Source organism: Erpetoichthys calabaricus, chromosome 6 (assembly GCF_900747795.2).
Source record: "Erpetoichthys calabaricus chromosome 6, fErpCal1.3, whole genome shotgun sequence".
In the NCBI taxonomy this organism is placed as follows: domain Eukaryota; kingdom Metazoa; phylum Chordata; class Cladistia; order Polypteriformes; family Polypteridae; genus Erpetoichthys; species Erpetoichthys calabaricus.
This window is the reverse complement of record NC_041399.2, coordinates 80,963,130-80,983,431: the sequence shown is the minus strand read 5'-3', so window position 1 is coordinate 80,983,431 and position 20,302 is coordinate 80,963,130. Positions and strand designations below refer to the sequence as shown.

Below are 20,302 nucleotides of genomic sequence, written 5' to 3'. Positions count from 1 at the left end.
CTACTTCGTTGTTTTATCTCGCGAATATGTTATTGCAATCCTTAACGGGAGCGTTTCAATAAACTGATTGAAAATAGTTTTGCATTTACCTTTTTAGTAAAAGGCGAGCTTTTAAGCCTGAGAAATCACCCCGTAAATGCACACGTTTAATTGCACATGTGTAAATATGTATGGTTACACAGTATTAAAAGACAGTGAACAACGTCAGTTACCTTTGTTCCCGCGTTTGATAAAAGGCGAGCTTTAAAGCCTGAGAAATCACCCCGTAAATGCACACGTTTAATTGCACGTGTTAATATGTATGCTTACACAATATTAAAAGACAGTCAAAAATTAACGTCATTTACCTTCGTTCCCGCGTTTGACTCGTGCTGTAAATCTCTTCCTTGTTTTTAGTTCACGTGATCACGTAGGAGGCGTGATGACGCGATACGTGACTCCGCCTCCTCCATTAGAGTATATGGACAAAAAATATGTTCCAGTTATGACCATTACACGTAGAATTTCGAAATGAAACCTGCCTAACTTTTGTAAGTAAGCTGTAAGGAATGAGCCTGCCAAATTTCAGCCTTCCACCTACACGGGAAGTTCGAGAATTAGTGATGAGTCAGTCAGTCAGTCAGTCAGTCAGTCAGTGAGTCAGTGAGGGCTTTGCCTTTTATTAATATGTATATATATATATATATATATATATATATATATATATATATATATATATATATACAGGTGCTGGTAATAAAATTAGAATATCATGACAAAGTTGATTTATTTCAGTAATTCCATTCAAAAAGTGAAACTTGTATATTAGATTCATTCATTACACACAGACTGATGTATTTCAAATGTCTATTTCTTTTAATTTTGATGATTATAACTGACAACTAATGAAAGTCCCAAATTCAGTATCTCGGAAAATTAGAATATTGTGAAAAGGTTCAATACTGAAGACACCTGGTGCCACACTCTAATCAGCTAATTAACTCAAAACACCTGCAAAAGCTTTTAAATGGTCTCTCAGTCTAGTTCTGTAGGCTACACGATCATGGGGAAGACTGCTGACTTGACAGTTGTCCAAAAGACGACCATTGACACCTTGCACAAGGAGGGCAAGACACAAAAGGTCATTGCTAAAGAGGCTAGCTGTTCACAGAGCTCTGTGTCCAAGCACATTAATAGAGAGGAGAAGGGAAGGACAAGATGTGGTAGAAAAAAGTGTACAAGCAATAGGGATAACCGCACCCTGGAGAGGATTGTGAAACAAAAGCCATTCAAAAATGTGGGGGAGATTCACAAAGAGTGGACTGCAGCTGGAGTCAGTGCTTCAAGAACCACCACGCACAGACGTATGCAAGACATGGGTTTCAGCTGTCGCATTCCTTGTGTCAAGCCAATCTTGAACAAGAGACCGCGTCAGAAGTGTCTCGCCTTTGGACTGCTGCTGAGTGGTCCAAAGTTATGTTCTCTGATGAAAGTAAATTTTGTATTTCCTTTGGAAATCAAGGTTCCAGAGTCTGGAGGAAGAGAGGAGAGGCACAGAATCCACGTTGCTTGAGCTCCAGTGTAAAGTTTCCACAGTCAGTGATGGTTTGGGGTGCCATGTCATCTGTTGGTGTTGGTCCATTGTGTTTTCTGAGGTCCAAGGTCAACGCAGCCATCTACCAGGAAGTTTTAGAGCACTTCATGCTTCCTGCTGCTGACGAACTTTATGGAGATGCAGATTCCATTTTCCAACAGGACCTGGCACCTGCAAACAGTGCCAAAGCTACCAGTACCTGGTTTAAGGACCATGGTATCCCTGTTCTTGATTGGCCAGCAAACTCACCTGACCTTAACCCCATAGAAAATCTATGGGGTATTGTGAAGAGGAAGATGCAATACGCCAGACCCAACAATTCAAAAGAGCTGAAGGCCACTATCAGAGCAACATGGGCTCTCATAATACCTGAGCAGTGCCACAGACTGATCGACTCCATGCCACGCCGCATTGCTGCAGTAGTCCAGGCCAAAGGAGCCCCAACTAAATATTGAGTGCTGTACATGCTCATACTTTTCATGTTCATACCTTTCAGTTGGCCAACATTTCTAAAAATCCTTTTTTTGCATTGGTCTTAAATGATATTCTAATTTTCTGAGTTACTGAACTTGGGACTTTCATTAGTTGTCAGTTATAATCATCAACATTAAAAGAAATAAACATTTGAAATACATCAGTCTGTGTGTAATGAATGAATCTAATATAGAAGTTTCACTTTTTGAATGGAATTACTGAAATAAATCAACTTTGTCATGATATTCTAATTTTATGACAAGCACCTGTGTATATATATCTGTCTATATCTATATATATATCTATATATGTCTATATCTATATCGATATCTATATCTATCTATATATTGCTCCTCACAAACTGAGGGCACCGTGGCGGATGTTAGCAGATTGCTGGCCAACCACAAGCGTTACCTGGTAGGTAACCACCCATACAATCAGATTGTGACACAGACTACGAATGCCGTGAATGTAATTACCCCGATCTACATGCTGTCAAATAAACGAACCACACGCCGTGGCGCAACGTTAGGGGCATCGCCTCTGGCGCGGACGTCCGAGGTTCGATTCCCGAGAGGGAGTGCAGTGGAGTGTGTACGCCTGATGAGCCCAGAATGAGGGCGAAACATGTGTCGCGTACTCTTTGCATTTACTTGACAGTAAACTATTTCAACCATATATATATATATATATATATATATATATATATATATATATATATATATATATACACAGTGATCCCTCGCTATATCGCGCTTCGCCTTTCGCGGCTTCACTCAATCGCGGATTTTATATGTAAGCATATTTAAATATATATCGCGGATTTTTCGCTGCTTCACGGGTTTCTGCGGACAATGGGTCTTTTAATTTCTGGTACATGCTTCCTCTGTTGGTTTGCCCAGTTGATTTCATACAAGGGACGCTATTGGCAGATGGCTGAGAAGCTATCCAGCTTACTTTCTCTCTCTCTCTCTCTCTCTCTCTCTTGCGCTGACGTAGGGGGGTGTGAGCAGGGGGGCTGTGTGCAGCTGCTTCCTGAAGGACATGCTGCACGGAGCTTCGCATACTTAAAAGCTCAAAGGGCACGTATTGATTTTTTTTATCTGTCTCTCTCTATCTCTCTCTATCTCTCTCTCTCTCTCTTCCTGCTCCTGACAGAGGGGGTGTGAGCTGCCGCCTTCAACAGCTTTGTACCGGCGGTGCTTCGCATACTTAAAAGCCAAAAAGCCCTATTGATTTTTTTTTTTGACTGCTTGCTTTGCACTCCTTTGAAAAGGAAGATATGTTTGCATTCTTTTAATTGTGAGACAGAACTGTCATCTCTGTCTTGTCATGGAGCACAGTTTAAACTTTTGAAAAAGAGACAAATGTTTGTTTGCAGTGTTTGAATAACGTTCCTGTCTCTCTACAACCTCCTGTGTTTCTGCGCAAATCTGTGACCCAAGCATGACATTCTAAAAATAACCATATAAACATATGGTTTCTACTTTGCGGATTTTCCTATTTCGCGGGTGGCTCTGGAACGCAACCCCCGCGATGGAGGAGGGATTACTGTATATATATATATATATCTCTCTATATATATATATATATATATATATATATATATATATATATATATATATATATCTCTCTCTCTCTCTCTCTCATATATATATATATATATATATATATATATATAATCTCTATATCTCTCTATATATATCTCTATATCTCTCTCTCTATATATATATATATATATATATATATATATATCTATATATATCTATTGTGGGGAACAGCCTGGACACAGACAGGTAGACATGATGATTTTAACCATACACGTGTTTATTTACAAAGTAAAGTGCACAAACCCAGTGCCGAAGCACCAATTACCCTTTCAAGTCCTGGCCACACTACAATGCCTTTTACAGTCTCTGGTCCGCCTCCACTCCTCTCCAAGACGCTTCGTCTTCTTCCTCCCGACTCTCGCTCTGACTGGAGGGAGGCGGCCCCTTTTATATGCCCCGGATGGGCTCCAGGTGCATCCTCAGGGTCTCCGTAGCCACACCCCTGTGTGGCGGAAGCTCCTATGGTGAAGCCGGTAGTCCACCGGGTGTCCACGTCTCTTCCCCCCAGCACTTCCCGGTGTGGCGGAAGTACTGCGGGCCAACGCTCCCAAGGCATCGGGGCGCCCTCTGGCGGTGACCATGGGCCCCTACAGGGTTGAGCTTCCAAGCTCCATACCCATGGTCCCCAAAGCCACTAGGGAGGACGCCCCCTCGTGTCCTTAAGGAGGCACAAGCCTTCCTCCACTCCTCCTGGGCGTCCCGGCCGGGCATGGACGCCCGCTGGGCACCACACTATCTATATATCTATATATATATATATATATATTATCTATCTATCTATATATCTATCTATCTATCTATCTATATATCTATATCTATCTATATATCTATATCTATCTATCTATAGATATACAGTAATCCCTCGCTATATCGCGCTTTGCCTTTCGTGGCTTCACTCTACCGCGGATTTTATATGTAAGCATATTTAAATATATATCGCAGATTTTTTGCTGGTTCGCGGATTTCTGCGGACAATGGGTCTTTTAATTTCTGGTACATGCTTCCTCAGTTGGTTTGCCCAGTTGATTTCATACAAGGGACGCTATTGGCAGATGGCTGAGAAGCTACCCAACTTACTTTTCTCTCTCTCTCTCTCTTGCGCTGACTTTCTCTGATCCTGACGTAGGGGGATTGAGCAGGGGGGCTGTTCGCACACCTAGACAATACGGACGCTCGTCAAAAAATGCTGGAAGATTATCTTCACTTTGCTCCCTTCTGTGCAGCTGCTTCCTGAAGCGACATGCTGCACGGTGCTTCGCATACTTAAAAGCACGAAGGGCACGTATTGATTTTTGGTTGTTTGTTTTTATCTGTCTCTCTCTTTTTCTGCTCCTGACGGAGGAGGTGTGAGCTGCCTCCTTCAACTGCTTTGTGCCGCGGTGCTTCGCATACTTAAAAGCCAAACAGCCCTATTGATTTGTTTGCTTTTCTCTATCTCTCTGACAGTATCTGCTCCTGACGCGCACTCCTTTGAAGTGGAAGATATGTTTGCATTCTTTTAATTGTGAGACGGAACTGTCATCTCTGTCTTGTCATGGAGCACAGTTTAAACTTTTGAAAAAGAGACAAATGTTTGTTTGCAGTGTTTGAATAACGCTCCTGTCTCTCTACAACCTCCTGTGTTTCTGTGCAAATCTGTGACCCAAGCATGACAATATAAAAATAACCATATAAACATATGGTTTCTACTTCGCGGATTTTCACCTTTCAAGTTTAAATTCAATTTTCATTGAGTGATCTTGATTAGAGCATGTTGTATCAATTTTTGAAATTGGAAAACTCCCATATAACACCTATTTTTTAATTTACAGTGGGGAAAATAAGTGTTGAACGCGTTTTTCTCAGTAAGTATATTTCTAATGGGGCTATTGATGTGAAATTTTTCACCAGATGTTGGTAACAACCCAAGTAATCCACACATACAAAGTTGAAAAAAATTGAAACAAGTAAGTCCATAAATTATGTGTAATAAAGTGGAATGACACAGGGAATAAGTATTGAACACATGTAGAAAAGGAGGTGCAAAAAGGCATGGAAAGCCAAGAAACCAGCTGAAACCTGTCAGGGGGCAGGATTGCTTTCTAAATACTATCAATGCAAATGAATATCAGCTGGTTTAGTCCTAACTGATGGTCTATAAAAAGGCTTTTCATTACCAAGATGTCACACATGATGAGTAAAAGCAAAGAGCTTTCTCAAGACCTTAGTAACCTTATTGTTGTAAAACATACTGATGGCATTGGTTACAGACGTATTTCTAAATTTCTGAATGTTCCAGTGAGCACCATTAGGGCCATAATCTGGAAGGGGAAAGAGCATCATTTTACCATAAACCCTCCACGACCAGGAGCTCCTTGCAAGATTTCTGACAGGTGAAAAAAATAATCGTAAGAATTGTCCAAAAGCCAAGGACCACTCGTGGAGAACTTCAGAAAGACCTGGAATTAGCAGGTACAGTTGTTTCAAAGAGTAATGCACTCAGCTGCCATGACCTCTATGCACGGTCACGGTCAACATTTGGACAAGCTAATGAAATACTGGGAGAATGCAGTCTGGTCAGAGGAGACCAGAATTGAACTCTTTGGATCTCATTGCACACACCATGTTTGGAGGAGAAATGGCACTGCACATCACCCCAAAAAGACCATATCAACTGTGAAGTTTGGAGGTGGGAATGTACTAGGACATCCTTGATAATCATCTGCTGCCATCTACCAGGATGCTGAAGATGAAACGACTGTGGACATTTCAGCAGGACAATGATCCCAAACATACAGCCAAGGAATCTCTCAATTGGTTTCAGAGAAAGAAAATAAAGCTGCTATAATGGCCCAGTCAATCGCCCAACTTGATTTGAAGACAGTTTGTGTGGAAGAATGGGCCAGTATCACAATTGAGCAATGCATGCAACTGGTTTCTCTATATGGGAGGCGTCTTGAAGCGGTCATTACCCACAAAGGCATTTTTATCCATCCATCCATCCATTATCCACCGCTTATCTGAGGTCGGGTTGCGGGGGCAGCAGCCTAAGCAGGGAAGCCCAGACCTCCCTCTCCCGGGCCACTTCCTCCAGCTCCTCTGGGAGGACCCCGAAGCATTCCAAGGCCAGCCGGGAGATATAATTCCTCCAGCGTGTCCTCGGTCTGCCCCGTGGGCTTCTCCCAGTGGGGCATGCCCGGAACACCCAACCCGCAGGGAGGCGTCCAGTGGGTATCCTAACCAGATGCCCGAACCACCTCAACTGACAACCTTGCGGCCCCAGCTCCCTTCTGCTGCTTCGACAATGGAGGCTCGGAACATGGCCCATTCAGACTCAATGCCCTTCACCTCCCTCGGAATGAAGTTGAAGTTCTGCCGGAGATGGCAGTTAAAGATCTTTCAGACTGGTTCCTCCGCCAGATGTTCCCAGCGTTTGGGTCTGCCTGGTCTGTCCGGCAGCCTCTCCTGTCATCTGATCCAACTTACCACCAGGTGGTGATCAGTTGACAGCTCAGCCCCTCTCTTGATCTGAGTGTCCAAGACCTAAGCTCGCAGATCTGATGACACGATTACAAAGTCGATCATCGAGCTGCGACCTTAGGCATCTTGGCGCCAACGGCACTTATGGACACCCTTATGCTCGAACATGGTGTTCGTTGTGGACAATCCATGGCCAGCACAGAAGTCCAACAACTGAACACCACTCGAGTTTAGATCAGGGAGGAACAATCACATCTCTCCAGGTTTCACTGTCGTTGCCGACGTGAGCGTTTAAGTCTCCCAGCAGGATGATAGAGTCCCCAGGAGCTGGGCCTCGCAGCGCCTCTTCCAGGGATTCCAAGAAGGCTGGGTACTCTGAACTGCTGTTCGGCGCATAAGCGCAAACAGTCAGAGTCCTTCTCCCAACTCGAAGGCGTAGGAAAACAACCCTCTCGTCCAACGGGGAGAACCCCAATGTGCAGGCCTCGAGCCGGGGGTGCATAAGCAAGCCCACCCCTGCCCGACGCCTCTCACCCACAGCAACTCCAGAGTGGAACAAAGTCCAGCCTCTCTCAAGAGGAATGGTTCCAGTGCCCAGGCCATGCGTAGAGGTGAGCCTGACTATATCTAGCCGGTACCTCTCAACCTCTCGCACCAGTTCAGGCTCCTTCCCCGCCAGAGAGGTAACAGTCCACGTCCCAAGAGCCAGTTTCGTCAACCGAGGGTCGGAATGCCAGAGTTCCCGCCTTGCACCCGACCCCTATGGCCTCTCTTGCAGGTGGTGGGCCCACAAGAGAGCGGAACCACGTGGTCGAAAGGTCTAGCCACCAGGTGCTCGCCAGCAAGCCCCTCCCCCGGGCCTGGCTCCAGGGTGGGGCCCCGGCTTTTTTACAAATTATTAAATAAATTTCAGTAAGCGTGTTCAATACTTATTCCCAGTGTCATTCCACCTTATTACACACAATTTATCAATACTTATTTTTCCTACTGTACATTCTTTTAAGAAAAAGATTCTGTGCCAAAAATTAATAAACTTATTCATATTTACTCCAGCTAGAGTGATCAAATGTTGTTAAAAAAAAAATGTTGTAAATTAAATTGTCTTAATGTTCCGAATGTCCATGTGGCACAGTTATGTTTAAATTGTATTTTGAGTGTATTGATTAAGTATTATTTCTTTTTAATATACTTAACACTAGAATTACCAAAGCCTACGAAATAACTTGTAAATCCGGCCCTCCTTAAATCCCTTCGCACCTCTCCATCAGTGTTTTTTGACAATCAAGACAAGCAGCCTACTATTCCATTTCCCCACTGCCGCAGAATGTTTAGAAACTTCTCCCAGTTCCAGCCTTGATTATCTGGGAGTGAAGTGCTGGAGTTTTACAGTGGAAATAATAGATCGTTATTTGGAATACATGCATTTCATTTGTGTTCCGTTTCTACAATAATCTGTGTAAACCCATCGTTAAAACAAATATTTTTTTATATTTCAGTAATAAATGACAAAATGTAGGCATAAACTATATAATGTCTGAAATCCAATGATCAAATTAACACTTTCAGAAAAGGGACAGTTTCTGTGTTGCAGTGGTAAGAATAGCTGACTTGTAATCAAGAGTCCCCCGGTTCAATCCTGACTGCCTCGTATATTTACCGTTTTGAGTAGTGAGCTGCTCTTATTGTTATTATATAATAAACACATACATTTGGTTTGCGTCTGTAACAGCCGGTGTACATTTATAGTACTTGTAAAAGTTAGCCTTTTTTTTTCTTTTTCTTCACTTTAATTCTCTCACTCACGATACATACTACTACCCCCCAAAGGGATGTGACGCTGTTAGTTTTTTTTTAAAACTGGGAATACCTGTAGATGTGAGTGGTGTTATGAGACAATGGAACTGAACATTCTCTGCTCTGGATGGATAAAAGCTGACACACAAACGCTGGTGAATCTGCCGTATTCGTATCTCACTGTCACTTGATTTTTTTTGTTTTTTCCAGTTTTATTGAGTGTTCCTGCTCACGCTGAATTAGTATGCACCTTATGGTCCCTGATGTCAAAGCCGCACTGGCAAAAAAAAAAACCATAGACATAGGTATATATGATATTTGGAATTATTCATTTTATGACCTGTATAGAACATTTCGGAAAACAATGGGGCACGGATGCAACTTTATTCATATTCATTCGCATAACATCTTGCGGTTGTAATCAGTGGCCGCATGTTTGTTTGTTTGTTTGTTTTGTTTTTTTTCCCCCCCGATCTTGTCAGTCTCCACATGTTGTTATATGGTGGTGTTTCTTTTGTACTCCAGGACATGCAGAGGAAAGAATAGTACAGAGAGGTCAGTTCAGCGCTATATGCAATCATCATATTCAAATGTTAACAGTTCACACACACGCAAGGACCATCCTTTCAGCATTTACAAAATGTGTACCTGTTGCAATATATGTGACATTCTAGTGTTAAATGAAAATGTTTAATGCATTAGTTGATAATAATCATATCAGTATCCCTAAAACTTGTGCTAAAATCCCCCCTTTTTATAAGGTCCGTGCCCATCTGACCTGAATTAGGTGTGTATTAGGGATGTTATAATCCAAGATACTTAGTAAGTGTTTAGTGTAAAGAATCAGAAGCATGTTTACATGATTTCAGAACCTAATGTGAAATTGTTGTAGCTAAAAATTGGCATATTTAATGGAATATTTTTGCATATTATGCTGAAAGTTGGAAAGTTGTATGGACTGCACTGTGTATCTGAAATGTCTATTGACATAACAGAGGTTCTAGTAGTTTTTTTCCATATTTTAGGCTTACATATATATATCTTTTTAATGCCAATCAACGTGCATAATGAGTACATGCTACCGAAGTGTGGCATTTGCTTATTTAATATAGAAGAAAAAGCATACGGCCTCAAATTGTAATTCACTTTCCTTGAACCAAAAAAAGTACAGCTTCTTTCTCGCATCCTCACTCATGCCACCAACAACAAGCAAACAAAGGAAGAGGCATGGCTTTTTCCTGTTTTATCCCATTTACTTTAGCTACCACTGTCAGTAATATAGTCTTACTTGATACACACTTTTTTCTTGTACAAGTCCATTCACAAATATGTTGTTTCTTTTTTTAGCATACAGAACAGACTCTGAAAAGAAATTATTCTTGTGTGTACTATTAAAAGGCATTTAAAGCAGTGATGTTGGTACTCTGAAAGGAATGCATGGTTCTTCCAGGTTCACAGTGTTGCTATAGGAGACCTTCTTTCTCTACTTTCTTTGCTTGCTGGTTAACTACAACTTCACTGATGCTTTTATACTTGTATTATAAAAGGCATCAGTGCAGGAACACTTAATGTATTTATCTAGCTATCTAGTTAGTTAGTTACCAGGTAATGTTTGTGGTTGGCTGACCAATTGCCAAATATCCACCATGTCCTCTCAGTTGTGAGAAGCAGTTGATAATCAGATTATCACTCAGACCTATGAATGTAATACTCTGATCCTTACCCTGTCAAGTAAGCTAACCAGCCACCGTAGCCCAATCAGATGCTGACATCTGAGTTTTGATACTCCATAAGTGGAAGCAAAGATGCGTACACCTGATGAGCCCCAATTAGGGTGAAACACATGTCATGTACTCTTTTGTATTATTTGGCAGGTATTGGCCTACGCTATGTGCCAGGCACTTCGCATCTCTACCACTCACGTTTGTGGGTTTCACTTTCACCAAACAACAAATCTTTTATTTCTTATGGATACGCTTCTTCATTGGGAAGAAACACTACTTTCCCCTGATGGCAACACGAATTAGATGATCTACAAATCACCGACTTAAAGTTTAAATCTGAACATTATATTCAATCTCTTTTCGCTGTTCCGTTTTTTCACCGATAATATTTTCCATTAGAAATGATCGCATTAGCGCAAACAATCAAATTTTTTTAGACTTTCGAATTTTAGTACTTTTAGTACTTTCATTATCTCTAACATGCTATGCATGTGTATCGCGCCAATGTTTTGGATCCTGTATACGACGTTCTACTTTGTCATATACTCTTTATGTCTTTTATTTCCTGCCCTGGGCGTGGTTAAATCTCTTGGGACAAAGTCTTGTCTCGCAGGACTTGAAAGTACCTCTCTGAAAAAGTCATTTCTCACCCCAGGGTAAAAAATCTTGTCTCGTTCCAGGATTTTTTTTTATATAATAGAGAGATATATAAAGTAAGTACTTCCATTAATCAAGTGAATAATATTATGGTTATTCAGCAATAAAAACATATGCATAGTAACAGTTGCAACAAATTTAAAATAGTGATACAGTCAAAGTAAAAAGTATGTGAACCCTTAGGGATGATGTTGTAACCCTTTCCAGCCTTATGTAGATTAACAATTCTTGATCGTAGCTCTTCAGACAGCTCTTTTGTGCGAGGCTTGATGTCAAAAGCTCAAACTCAAACTTTATAGTGTTTTTTATCAATCAAAGTAATTCTAGGCCACACCTCTGAACTTGTTTCATTAAATGGACTCCAGGTGTGCTAAATTCTGACTGCAATGAGCTTTTTAAAAAGTCATTAGCTTAGGGTTCCCTTACTTTTTCCAACCTTCAGTTTCACAGTTTGAATGATTCAATATGGTCAAAAATTCTCTGAAAATCTGTGAATCTTTATTTATAGGAGACTGTGCTTGTTCATTATTGTGACTGATGTGAAGATACAACCATGTTTTATATGGGAATTACACATAAATATAGATAATTCCTAGGGGTTCACATACCCTACTTTCATTTTAGTAAACTAGTATTGCATTCATAAAATGACCAATACAATGTAGGACTTGAATTTTGTGTTATACACTGGAGGAATACCATGTCTAATAACAAGTGGGAGTGATGTCACAATCTTGGCGGTAGTTCAGCATAGGGATCATAAATCATGCACTACGTAATTTCTCTTAGCATTTGCTTATTCAATTTTTTTTCTTTTAACATTTTCTCTGCAGTAACTGAAAATACTGCTTAAAATCAATATTAAAAATAATAATTCAAACTTATTATCTGTTGAATTAGTGAATTGAAAGGTAATTCAGTATAATTTCATTTAAACAAACTCTTCAAAGCTGTTTTTCCAGCATACTTTAAAATCTGTCAGAGAATAACTGTTAGGTTTGTAACATTTGCTTTTGTAAGATTTATTTCTGTATTTTATCTGGTTAATAAACATACTAAAGGGTAATTAACAGGTTATGACATTTGAAATTTGAATTCATTTGACTAAGTTCCTGCTGCTTTAATTGTCCGAATCTGTCCCTCATTTTTTTTTTGTCCAAAATTTAATGTCTCCGGTGTGAAATCGGCTTTGTCCATTTTACATTAATCCAGCTTTATTGTACTGTTTTCACATCATTGTGCTCACAACAAAGCACTCTCTAATCTATTCCTGAATTAATTCAATAATAAGATAAAAGCTGCAATAACGAAAGCAACTGTGTGTTTTTATTTGTATTAAGTACAGCTCCAGTAAAATTCTGATGCTTCAAACACAAAGCCTTTCTAGACGTGATTTCTGTTTTTCTTTTCAGCATGTGTTGATGCGGTGCTTTGTATCATCATCACTGTGAGCTGTTTTTATATTGTTGTGTGCATAGGTGTGGACCTGAAAGAGACACGTTTCTTTGGTGGTTCAGCATATGTCAGTCAGGTGGTGGGGATACCTGGAGAAGCTGGCTAATCCACATCTATCTGTGGCTGCCAGTGAGCGTTGGATGTGGACCCTGGGCTTGGGTCCACTCACTGAGCTGTGGCAATGTTTTGGCAGATAAGTTGCCTCTAACCCTGGGTGAGCGGAGTGATGCGCAGCTGTTTGGTTTAGTTGGGGGCAGATAGTGCTGCAGAAGACCTTAGCATCGTGGTGGTGCAACTACTGCAGAAGGAACAGCCCTTTTCAGAGCCACTCACTCCAAGTGTGACTTAAATTGCTGATTCCATTCTTCTGTGCACCACCTGGTCATTACGATACAGGTAAAATTCTGTTACAACGAACTGCCAGGGACCTAAAAAATATTTCGTTGTAACGAAAATTTAATTGTAATGAGATTCTGTATTTGTTGCTATAGTGCTTTCTTTAACTTGCGTCCAGGCGTTTGCAGTCATTTCAGTAGCTTCTTTCGTGTTAATTTTAATCTTCTCCTTTGTACAAGTAATGATGACGACAATTTTTCTCAGCATTTCCTTGCAATAATACACTTTCTCAGGGTGTTAATGATGCCCAAACCCAGTGGCTGAAGCACTGCTGTGCAACTGGGTGGGAGGAATTCAACCCGAACATTATCAAAATGCGGAAGCCTGTCGTGGGCAGCACAGTTATCAATTAAAAGCCGAATCATCCTTTTCTTCTTCTTCTTCATATTGTGAGGTTTCTGAACTCTTTTGGGATCCTCCCCCACCCAATGGGAACGTCACGCTGAAGTGCGTCCCGAAGCGCGATTGCCGCATCTGAGGAAGATTGTTTGTCTTGCACCCCAAAACATGAGGCTTAGTCTCAGTACTTTATCCAAACCAGCTTTATTCAGCTTGAAACAGGAACAGCACGGTTATTTATTGTAGCGGGATCTGCCACTCTCCTATACTCAGACACAGTAGTCAGGCAGGGTCATGGCCAGGTTAGTGGCCAAGTAATACTGTTCCCTGCATCACCCATTGAGATCTTTTCTGTTTGCTTCGGTGAAGAGCCGCCCCAGCGCTGTGAGCCTGCTATTGCCCCGGAAACAGATAAACTGTCTTCCACAGACACAGTGATCGGACTTTGGGACGGTCTTTGGTGTGTTGTCCAGTTGGAGGAGGTCCCAAGAGAGTTAAGAAACCTCACATTTTCTTGAATGAGTGCTGCATTAATATGAATGTTTCTTGAACGAGCATCACTGAACCACATTTTGATGGCGAAATTCCAAATTCACTGGCAAAAAAGTTTTTCAATTGAAATATGCAACATTGGCCCTCTTTTAAATGGGACTAAAATGTACATCATATTCATTACTTTTAATGGTAAGTATGCTTATATGTGTGACAGTATGTTTGACAATACTGAAGTTTTTTAAAACTTGAAGTGATTTCGGTTGTTTTTCTTTTAAAACATAATTGTGGTATTCAAATTTAGTTTTGCCACATTACCGTCAAACATTCCTAAAATTTGGCACTCCTAGATTATTAGGAGTGATCTTTTGAGCAGTAGCCAGAGCAGGTGATTGTATGTGATCTTGTTCTGTGGGTTGTTTTTTTTTTTTCCACTCCTTTTTGTCTGGACCCTTCTCTTTACAGCATTTTACTATGGGTATCCATATCTGGATTTATAACAACATAGTTGTAAGGTCATTAAAGCACACAAGCCTTTCCATAATTCCAGCAGTAAAACCCAAGAGACTACTACTTGTGCAGCAATATAAATTTGAATATAATCACAAATTAGTGTATTGTAATCTTGTTTCCTTGATTAAGCACTTCAAAATTATTCATGATTTTACTAGTGTAAATTAAAGATGGATTGATTCAGGATGCATATTTATTTGTTTTATTTCAGCGAGGATTCAAGATGGTGATACCTTGTATGTGCTTCAATCTATTGGTCAGAATTTGCCAAAGCCAACAAAAGAACGTATTGAATTCCTTCCTCATTATGACACGCTTGTTAAAAGTGGGATGTATGAATATTATGCAAGTGAAGGACAAAAGTCTTTACGTGAGTAAACATTTTTCTTTTATCATTAGATTTGTATTATGGTTAGATTATATAATTCTCACCAATTTAATGGCCGTTTACTGTGGTTGATCAGTTGTCCCTCAAATTTCTTTCCTGCATTTCCTGTGGTTTTGAGCATCCTTTGGGGTTAGTCCCTACACCTCCAAGCACATCAATGGCCTTCCTCTGAGTCTCCACCATGTACCTCCTCACTCAGTCATCCTCATCCTGGCTTTTTTTACTTTCTTATACCACTCGGGTCTCTTTCTCAATTCAACACCTATTGCTTCTACGTCAAGTGTTTCTCTCAACTCCACATTCATCTTCCTCACATTGTGACACTACCCACATCTGCTTGATCATTTTAATTTCTCTCTCCCTTCCTGGATTGTGTCATGTTTCACCCCAATAAAGTGTACTGCTGCTCAACACAGCTTTCATAAATTGTTCATTCCAAAGCCAGAGGAGCTCTATTAGAAGTTAGAATCGGTACAGCTGCTAGAATTTCTTCCATGCGCCTTTAACCCTTGCAATCACTGGTGTACCTGAACTGCTGCATTCAGAATTTTACCCAAGTAGCAGAGCTTCTCTACGTTCTACAAAATAATTCCATTACTGATGTTTAAATTTACATTTACTGCATCAGCATTTCTTCAGCACTACCACATACTGCAGACTACATTACACCACTGCATCTTTGTTACACCCACTTTCTCAACCTATGCAGTGCATTGAGTTTCTCCCAAAGCCTCTAACATGCATGGCCCCACACCAACCACTTTCATGCCTCCTGCTCATTTGCCTTCAGTATAACTATACTGAAACCATGTATTTTTAGGTGTGTTTGGATGTAATGCCTGTAGCACCTATTGCAATAACTATGTCTTTCTGTCCGTCTGTCAGCTATCTCGAATAGATAGTGCTGTACAAAGTTTTGAATTTTCAAAATCTCCTGTGTAAAAGCATTGGTGAATTTGCAAACTCATCTGTGTTAAAATAGAGCAACATACTGTGTGATTCCAAGTATTAACTAGTTTACTGTTTCATGTTCACCTTGACAGCAATTACACAAATTTGTGTCATCCCTTGAACCCGCTCTGTGCCAGGCTAAAAATGAAGCTTAGTGTAGAGTTCATCGATGCAAAACACAATCTTGTAGTAAAGTTCTGAGGCTTTTTTGCCTATTTGATGTTGCTGAATTTTCATTTAAAATCTTTCATGTTCATTACAAATTGGTTGTACAGCGTTATAACCCAAACTATGCATTGAAAATATAGTACATTTAATTTGTATCATAATTTACCACTTTTTTGTCAGTGGTTATTTAGCTATTCTAGTGTTGCTACATTCTTAGTTATGTAGCTACGTTACTGTTTAAATTAATCTGACCTGTTTGTTTCAAAACAGTAATACATTAATAGCTATATTATCCCATTGAAAATGATGAGAATTAATACTGTTTCACATTTCATTTTTTTTTTTTTTTTAACCCATTCATCCTTTTTTTCCGGAGAGACAATAGAAAAAGGTATAGTTAAACAAACAGTTTAAAAAGTTTGTTTCCATCATGTTAAAATTGTCACTTTTAAAAAGTACAAATTCTAAATCATTAAACTTCAAACCAGAGGTGGATGACTTTATCATCAATGCAATACAATATATTTTTGTATAGCCCAAAATCACACAAGGAGGGCTGCAATGGGCTTTAACAAACCCTGTCTTTTGACAGCGCAGCAACTCCACCTTGACTCCCTAAGACAACAAGAAAAAACTCCCCAAGAAAAACCCTTATGGGGAAAAAAAAGAAAGAAATCTCGGAAAAAGCAATTTGAAGAGAGACCCCTTTCCAGGTAGGTTGGGCGTGCAGTGGGTGTCAAAAAAAAAAAAAAAAAAAAAAAAATGAGGTAAATACAATATAATACACAGAACAGAACACAACTAATCCTCAGTACAATACAATAGTAAATAACAAGTACAGAGCAAAATGCAAGAGTAGATAATATCACATAATAAAATTCAAATTTGTTCAGAGTCCTGGAGATCTCGGTCATCAAGCTGGGCCAGTCAATCAGATGAAAGGACCCTTCTACCTGACGATTCCAGTGCTCCTCTGTCAGATATGACTTTTCCTTAGGAAGGCTGACAACTTGGCACTAGGCCAATGGCACCAAGTGCCACATTTTAGTACCGAGAAGAGAAACATAATTTGTCACTAACCCTCATATATTATAACTATCATTATTACTTATATTTTAGTGCTAATGACTAACAACAGAGTTGCACTATGCAGTAATCAGCAGCTCCACTCAGGGTATGTTAAACTGAAGTTGTGAGACTGAAGGGGCATCTCTTGCATTAGCAGGCAGGCCATTCCACAGTTTAGGGGCTCTGCAACTAAAAGCTTGACCTCTCATTATTATTTTATTAATCCTTGGAATCATAAGTAGACTGGCTTCTTTAATCTTAAATGTGCGCCCTGGTTTTTGTAAGTAATGATAAATTCAGATAATGAAGCCGATCACCTGCCATTTATGACTTTATACGTTAAAAGTAGGATTTTGAAATCTGCCCTAAACGTTGCTAGGAGCCAGTGTAAAGATTTAAGAATTGGAGCTGTGTGTTTGTATTCTATTTTTCTTGCAGTAATTCTTGCAGCAACATTTTGGGTTAACTGGAAGCTGTATGAAGAACAATTAGAATATCCAGTGAACACTGCATTCCATGTAGAAAAGAATATTCTTGAAGTTGATGATTTGCATATTTCTAAAGAGAATCATAAAGCATGTATGAGAACAAGTATTATATATTCTGATGCACATTAGCATAATAAGGGTTAAACCATAAAAAGCCCTTGCTTGTCTATTTTATTATTTCTCTCTTTGCAGCTGCTAAGGTTTAGAACTTTACTCAAGGACATTGTGTACTTTTAGAGTGCTAAATGGGCCATTATTTTTAAAGCCATTGAGGCTTTGGCCATGAGAAAGAACCAAATAAGCCATTTGCTTCAATTTGCAGTGGCTGGGCCTCTGTCTCCCTGTCTGCCTGCCTGGACAGGTGATGACAAGTCAAGGAAAATGTAGTTTATAAGAAACAGTGTTATTGTTTTAGGTGCACAACTGCCCCAACCTCTAGCCCAATATCTAATGTGTGGGTCTGCCTGATTCCGACTTGCTGGTGGGAATCAATTGAAAAATAAGTTTTGGACACCTGCACAGGTTATGAAGTAATGATGGCAGTTTTGGTCAGGTGATGGACATTAGGTAATGATGGGAAGAGCCTGAAGGAGGAGAGTATTTTGCATAAGTGATAAGAATTGTAATAAATGTAACTTGCTGAATTTGCTAATTGCTCATTTCACTTGTGTGCCTTCTTTGAGCAGCGTGTTTCTGACACAACATCCAGTAGTCAATCCTATTAGAAATAAATGCATGAATTAATTTCTTAGTATCCCGGATATTTAAAAATTGCCTTAATTTCTAAACATTTTTAAGATGCAAGAAACTTGTTTTTGACAGTTTTGTAATTTGCACTTTAAATGACATGCTAGAGTCCAAGATAATGCCTAGATTGCGGGCTGATTCAGTAAAGATAATATCATGATTCCAGCTGAGTTAAACAATTACAATACTGTACATTGTTGCTATCCTCATCATTCCATTCAGTAAATAGTATCTCTGTTTTGTCTGTGTTTAAAGACAAGTAGTTTTCGTCCATCCACTACTTTAATTCACTAACACAATTAAAGACAACATTGGAAAAACTTCATTTGTTGTGAAAGAAAGATATAACTGGGTGTCATCTGTATATCAGTGAAAATTAACACTATTCTTTCTAATGATAGATCCCAGTGGAAGCATGTAAAGTGAAAAAGGTAAAGGTCCCAGTACTGAGCCTTGCTGGACACCATATCCAACTTTAGTGTATATTGGTGGAGAACTGTCAGCACATTTCTGTACATATTGGAATTGATTTGATAAATAAGAACTAAACTAGGCAAGGACATTGCCTGTAAGACATTCCTGTAAGCACAATGTCATTTTCTAACCTGTGTTGTAAAATAGAATAGTCAATGGTGTTGAACACTGCTCTGAAATCGAAATACCTAATTACATTGGAGTTTCCTTCATCAGAGGATATCAGAATGTCGTTTATAATGCGTGTTAGTGCCTTTTCTATACTAGGAGCAGTGCGGAAGCCAGATTGGAATTTCTCAAATTTAATTTGTGATGCGTATGCTGTGACTGAAGCTGATTGGCAGCAACTTTCAAGTATTTTAGAGAGAGAGGGTAAATTTGATATGAGTCTATAATTATTAAGAATGTCTGGGTTAAGGTCTGACTTTTTAAGCAATGGTTTAATGACTGACACTTTTATCTGACTTGTGACTTTCTTGTTTATTTAGAAAAAAAATTATAAACTCGAATTGACATGCTTATTGTTAACTTGTGTTAACTCGGACTCAAGTAAATGACTTTAAAAGAATGCATTTAAAAAAAACTAATTGTAGCAGTATAACATTAGACTTCTTAGGTGGCTAAGATCTTTTGATACTTAATGTAAACTAATTGATATCAGAGCTAAGATGGCTAACTCATTGGCTGCATGCCACATTGGAGATCTGGCACTCGCGACCTTGGTGCCTTTTCATTGTAACATAACTTTGATTTGTTTTATGAAAGATGAGAAAATACAAACAATACATAAGCTAAACATTGCTAAAGATGTAAACACAAATCTCCAGTCAGCATGTCATTGCATTTTTGTGATGTTAGGTTATTTCATTTTAAATCTTTTAACTTTTTTTACTTTTATCTTAAAGTACTTCTGTATTATTTTGTTTACTTGAGATGATTGTTGTTAAATGCAGAACATGTCCTGAGAGAAGGTGGTAGTGAATTAGAGCTATTTGTATTGTAACAATAAAAAGAGCAGGAATGCAGCGGAAGCTGCAGCCTAACCCTGCACACTCTTTAGACTGTCATTAAATAAATAAATAAATAAAAAAAAAAGGAATTGTAAACAGAAGTCATGGCAACACTGGGGCAGTCTTGAAACTCCCTCAATAAGGATAGTAGTGGGGTAGTAGTAGTTAAGTAAGTTGTGAGAGATCAATGTCAAAACTTCTCGGCGTCCAAAGTATGTGTTGCAGAAGTGACATCTCAGGGAGTGTAGCAGTCCATGATGAGTAAATGCAGCAAAGTCTCTCCTGGTCAAGGGAGCAGTGCTAGATAGTGTTTTTCAGCTCTATAGAATACAGTGCCATAAGTAAAAAAAAAAAACAAAAAAAAAAAACTGGCTTGTTTAAACATAACCTTGACATACTGGATGTACCTGAGGTGCATTTTAGTTCTGTATTATGCAATACCTAGCATAGACTACTAGGTCTTGGTTTACTTTTTTAAATAGTTAATTTTCCCCATCTCCAGCTGGTAGATCAAATAAGCAA

General features: G+C 39.4%; 1 protein-coding gene across 1 annotated transcript in view; it reads left to right on the top strand.

Annotated features, from left to right (window-relative positions):
- The window catches only part of smchd1 (structural maintenance of chromosomes flexible hinge domain containing 1), a 509,382-nt gene that overhangs the window by 43,710 nt on the left and 445,370 nt on the right, over positions 1-20,302 (top strand). The window contains 1 exon segment of the mRNA XM_051928888.1: positions 14,698-14,856. Within this exon segment, the coding sequence (XP_051784848.1) occupies positions 14,698-14,856 (159 nt within the window).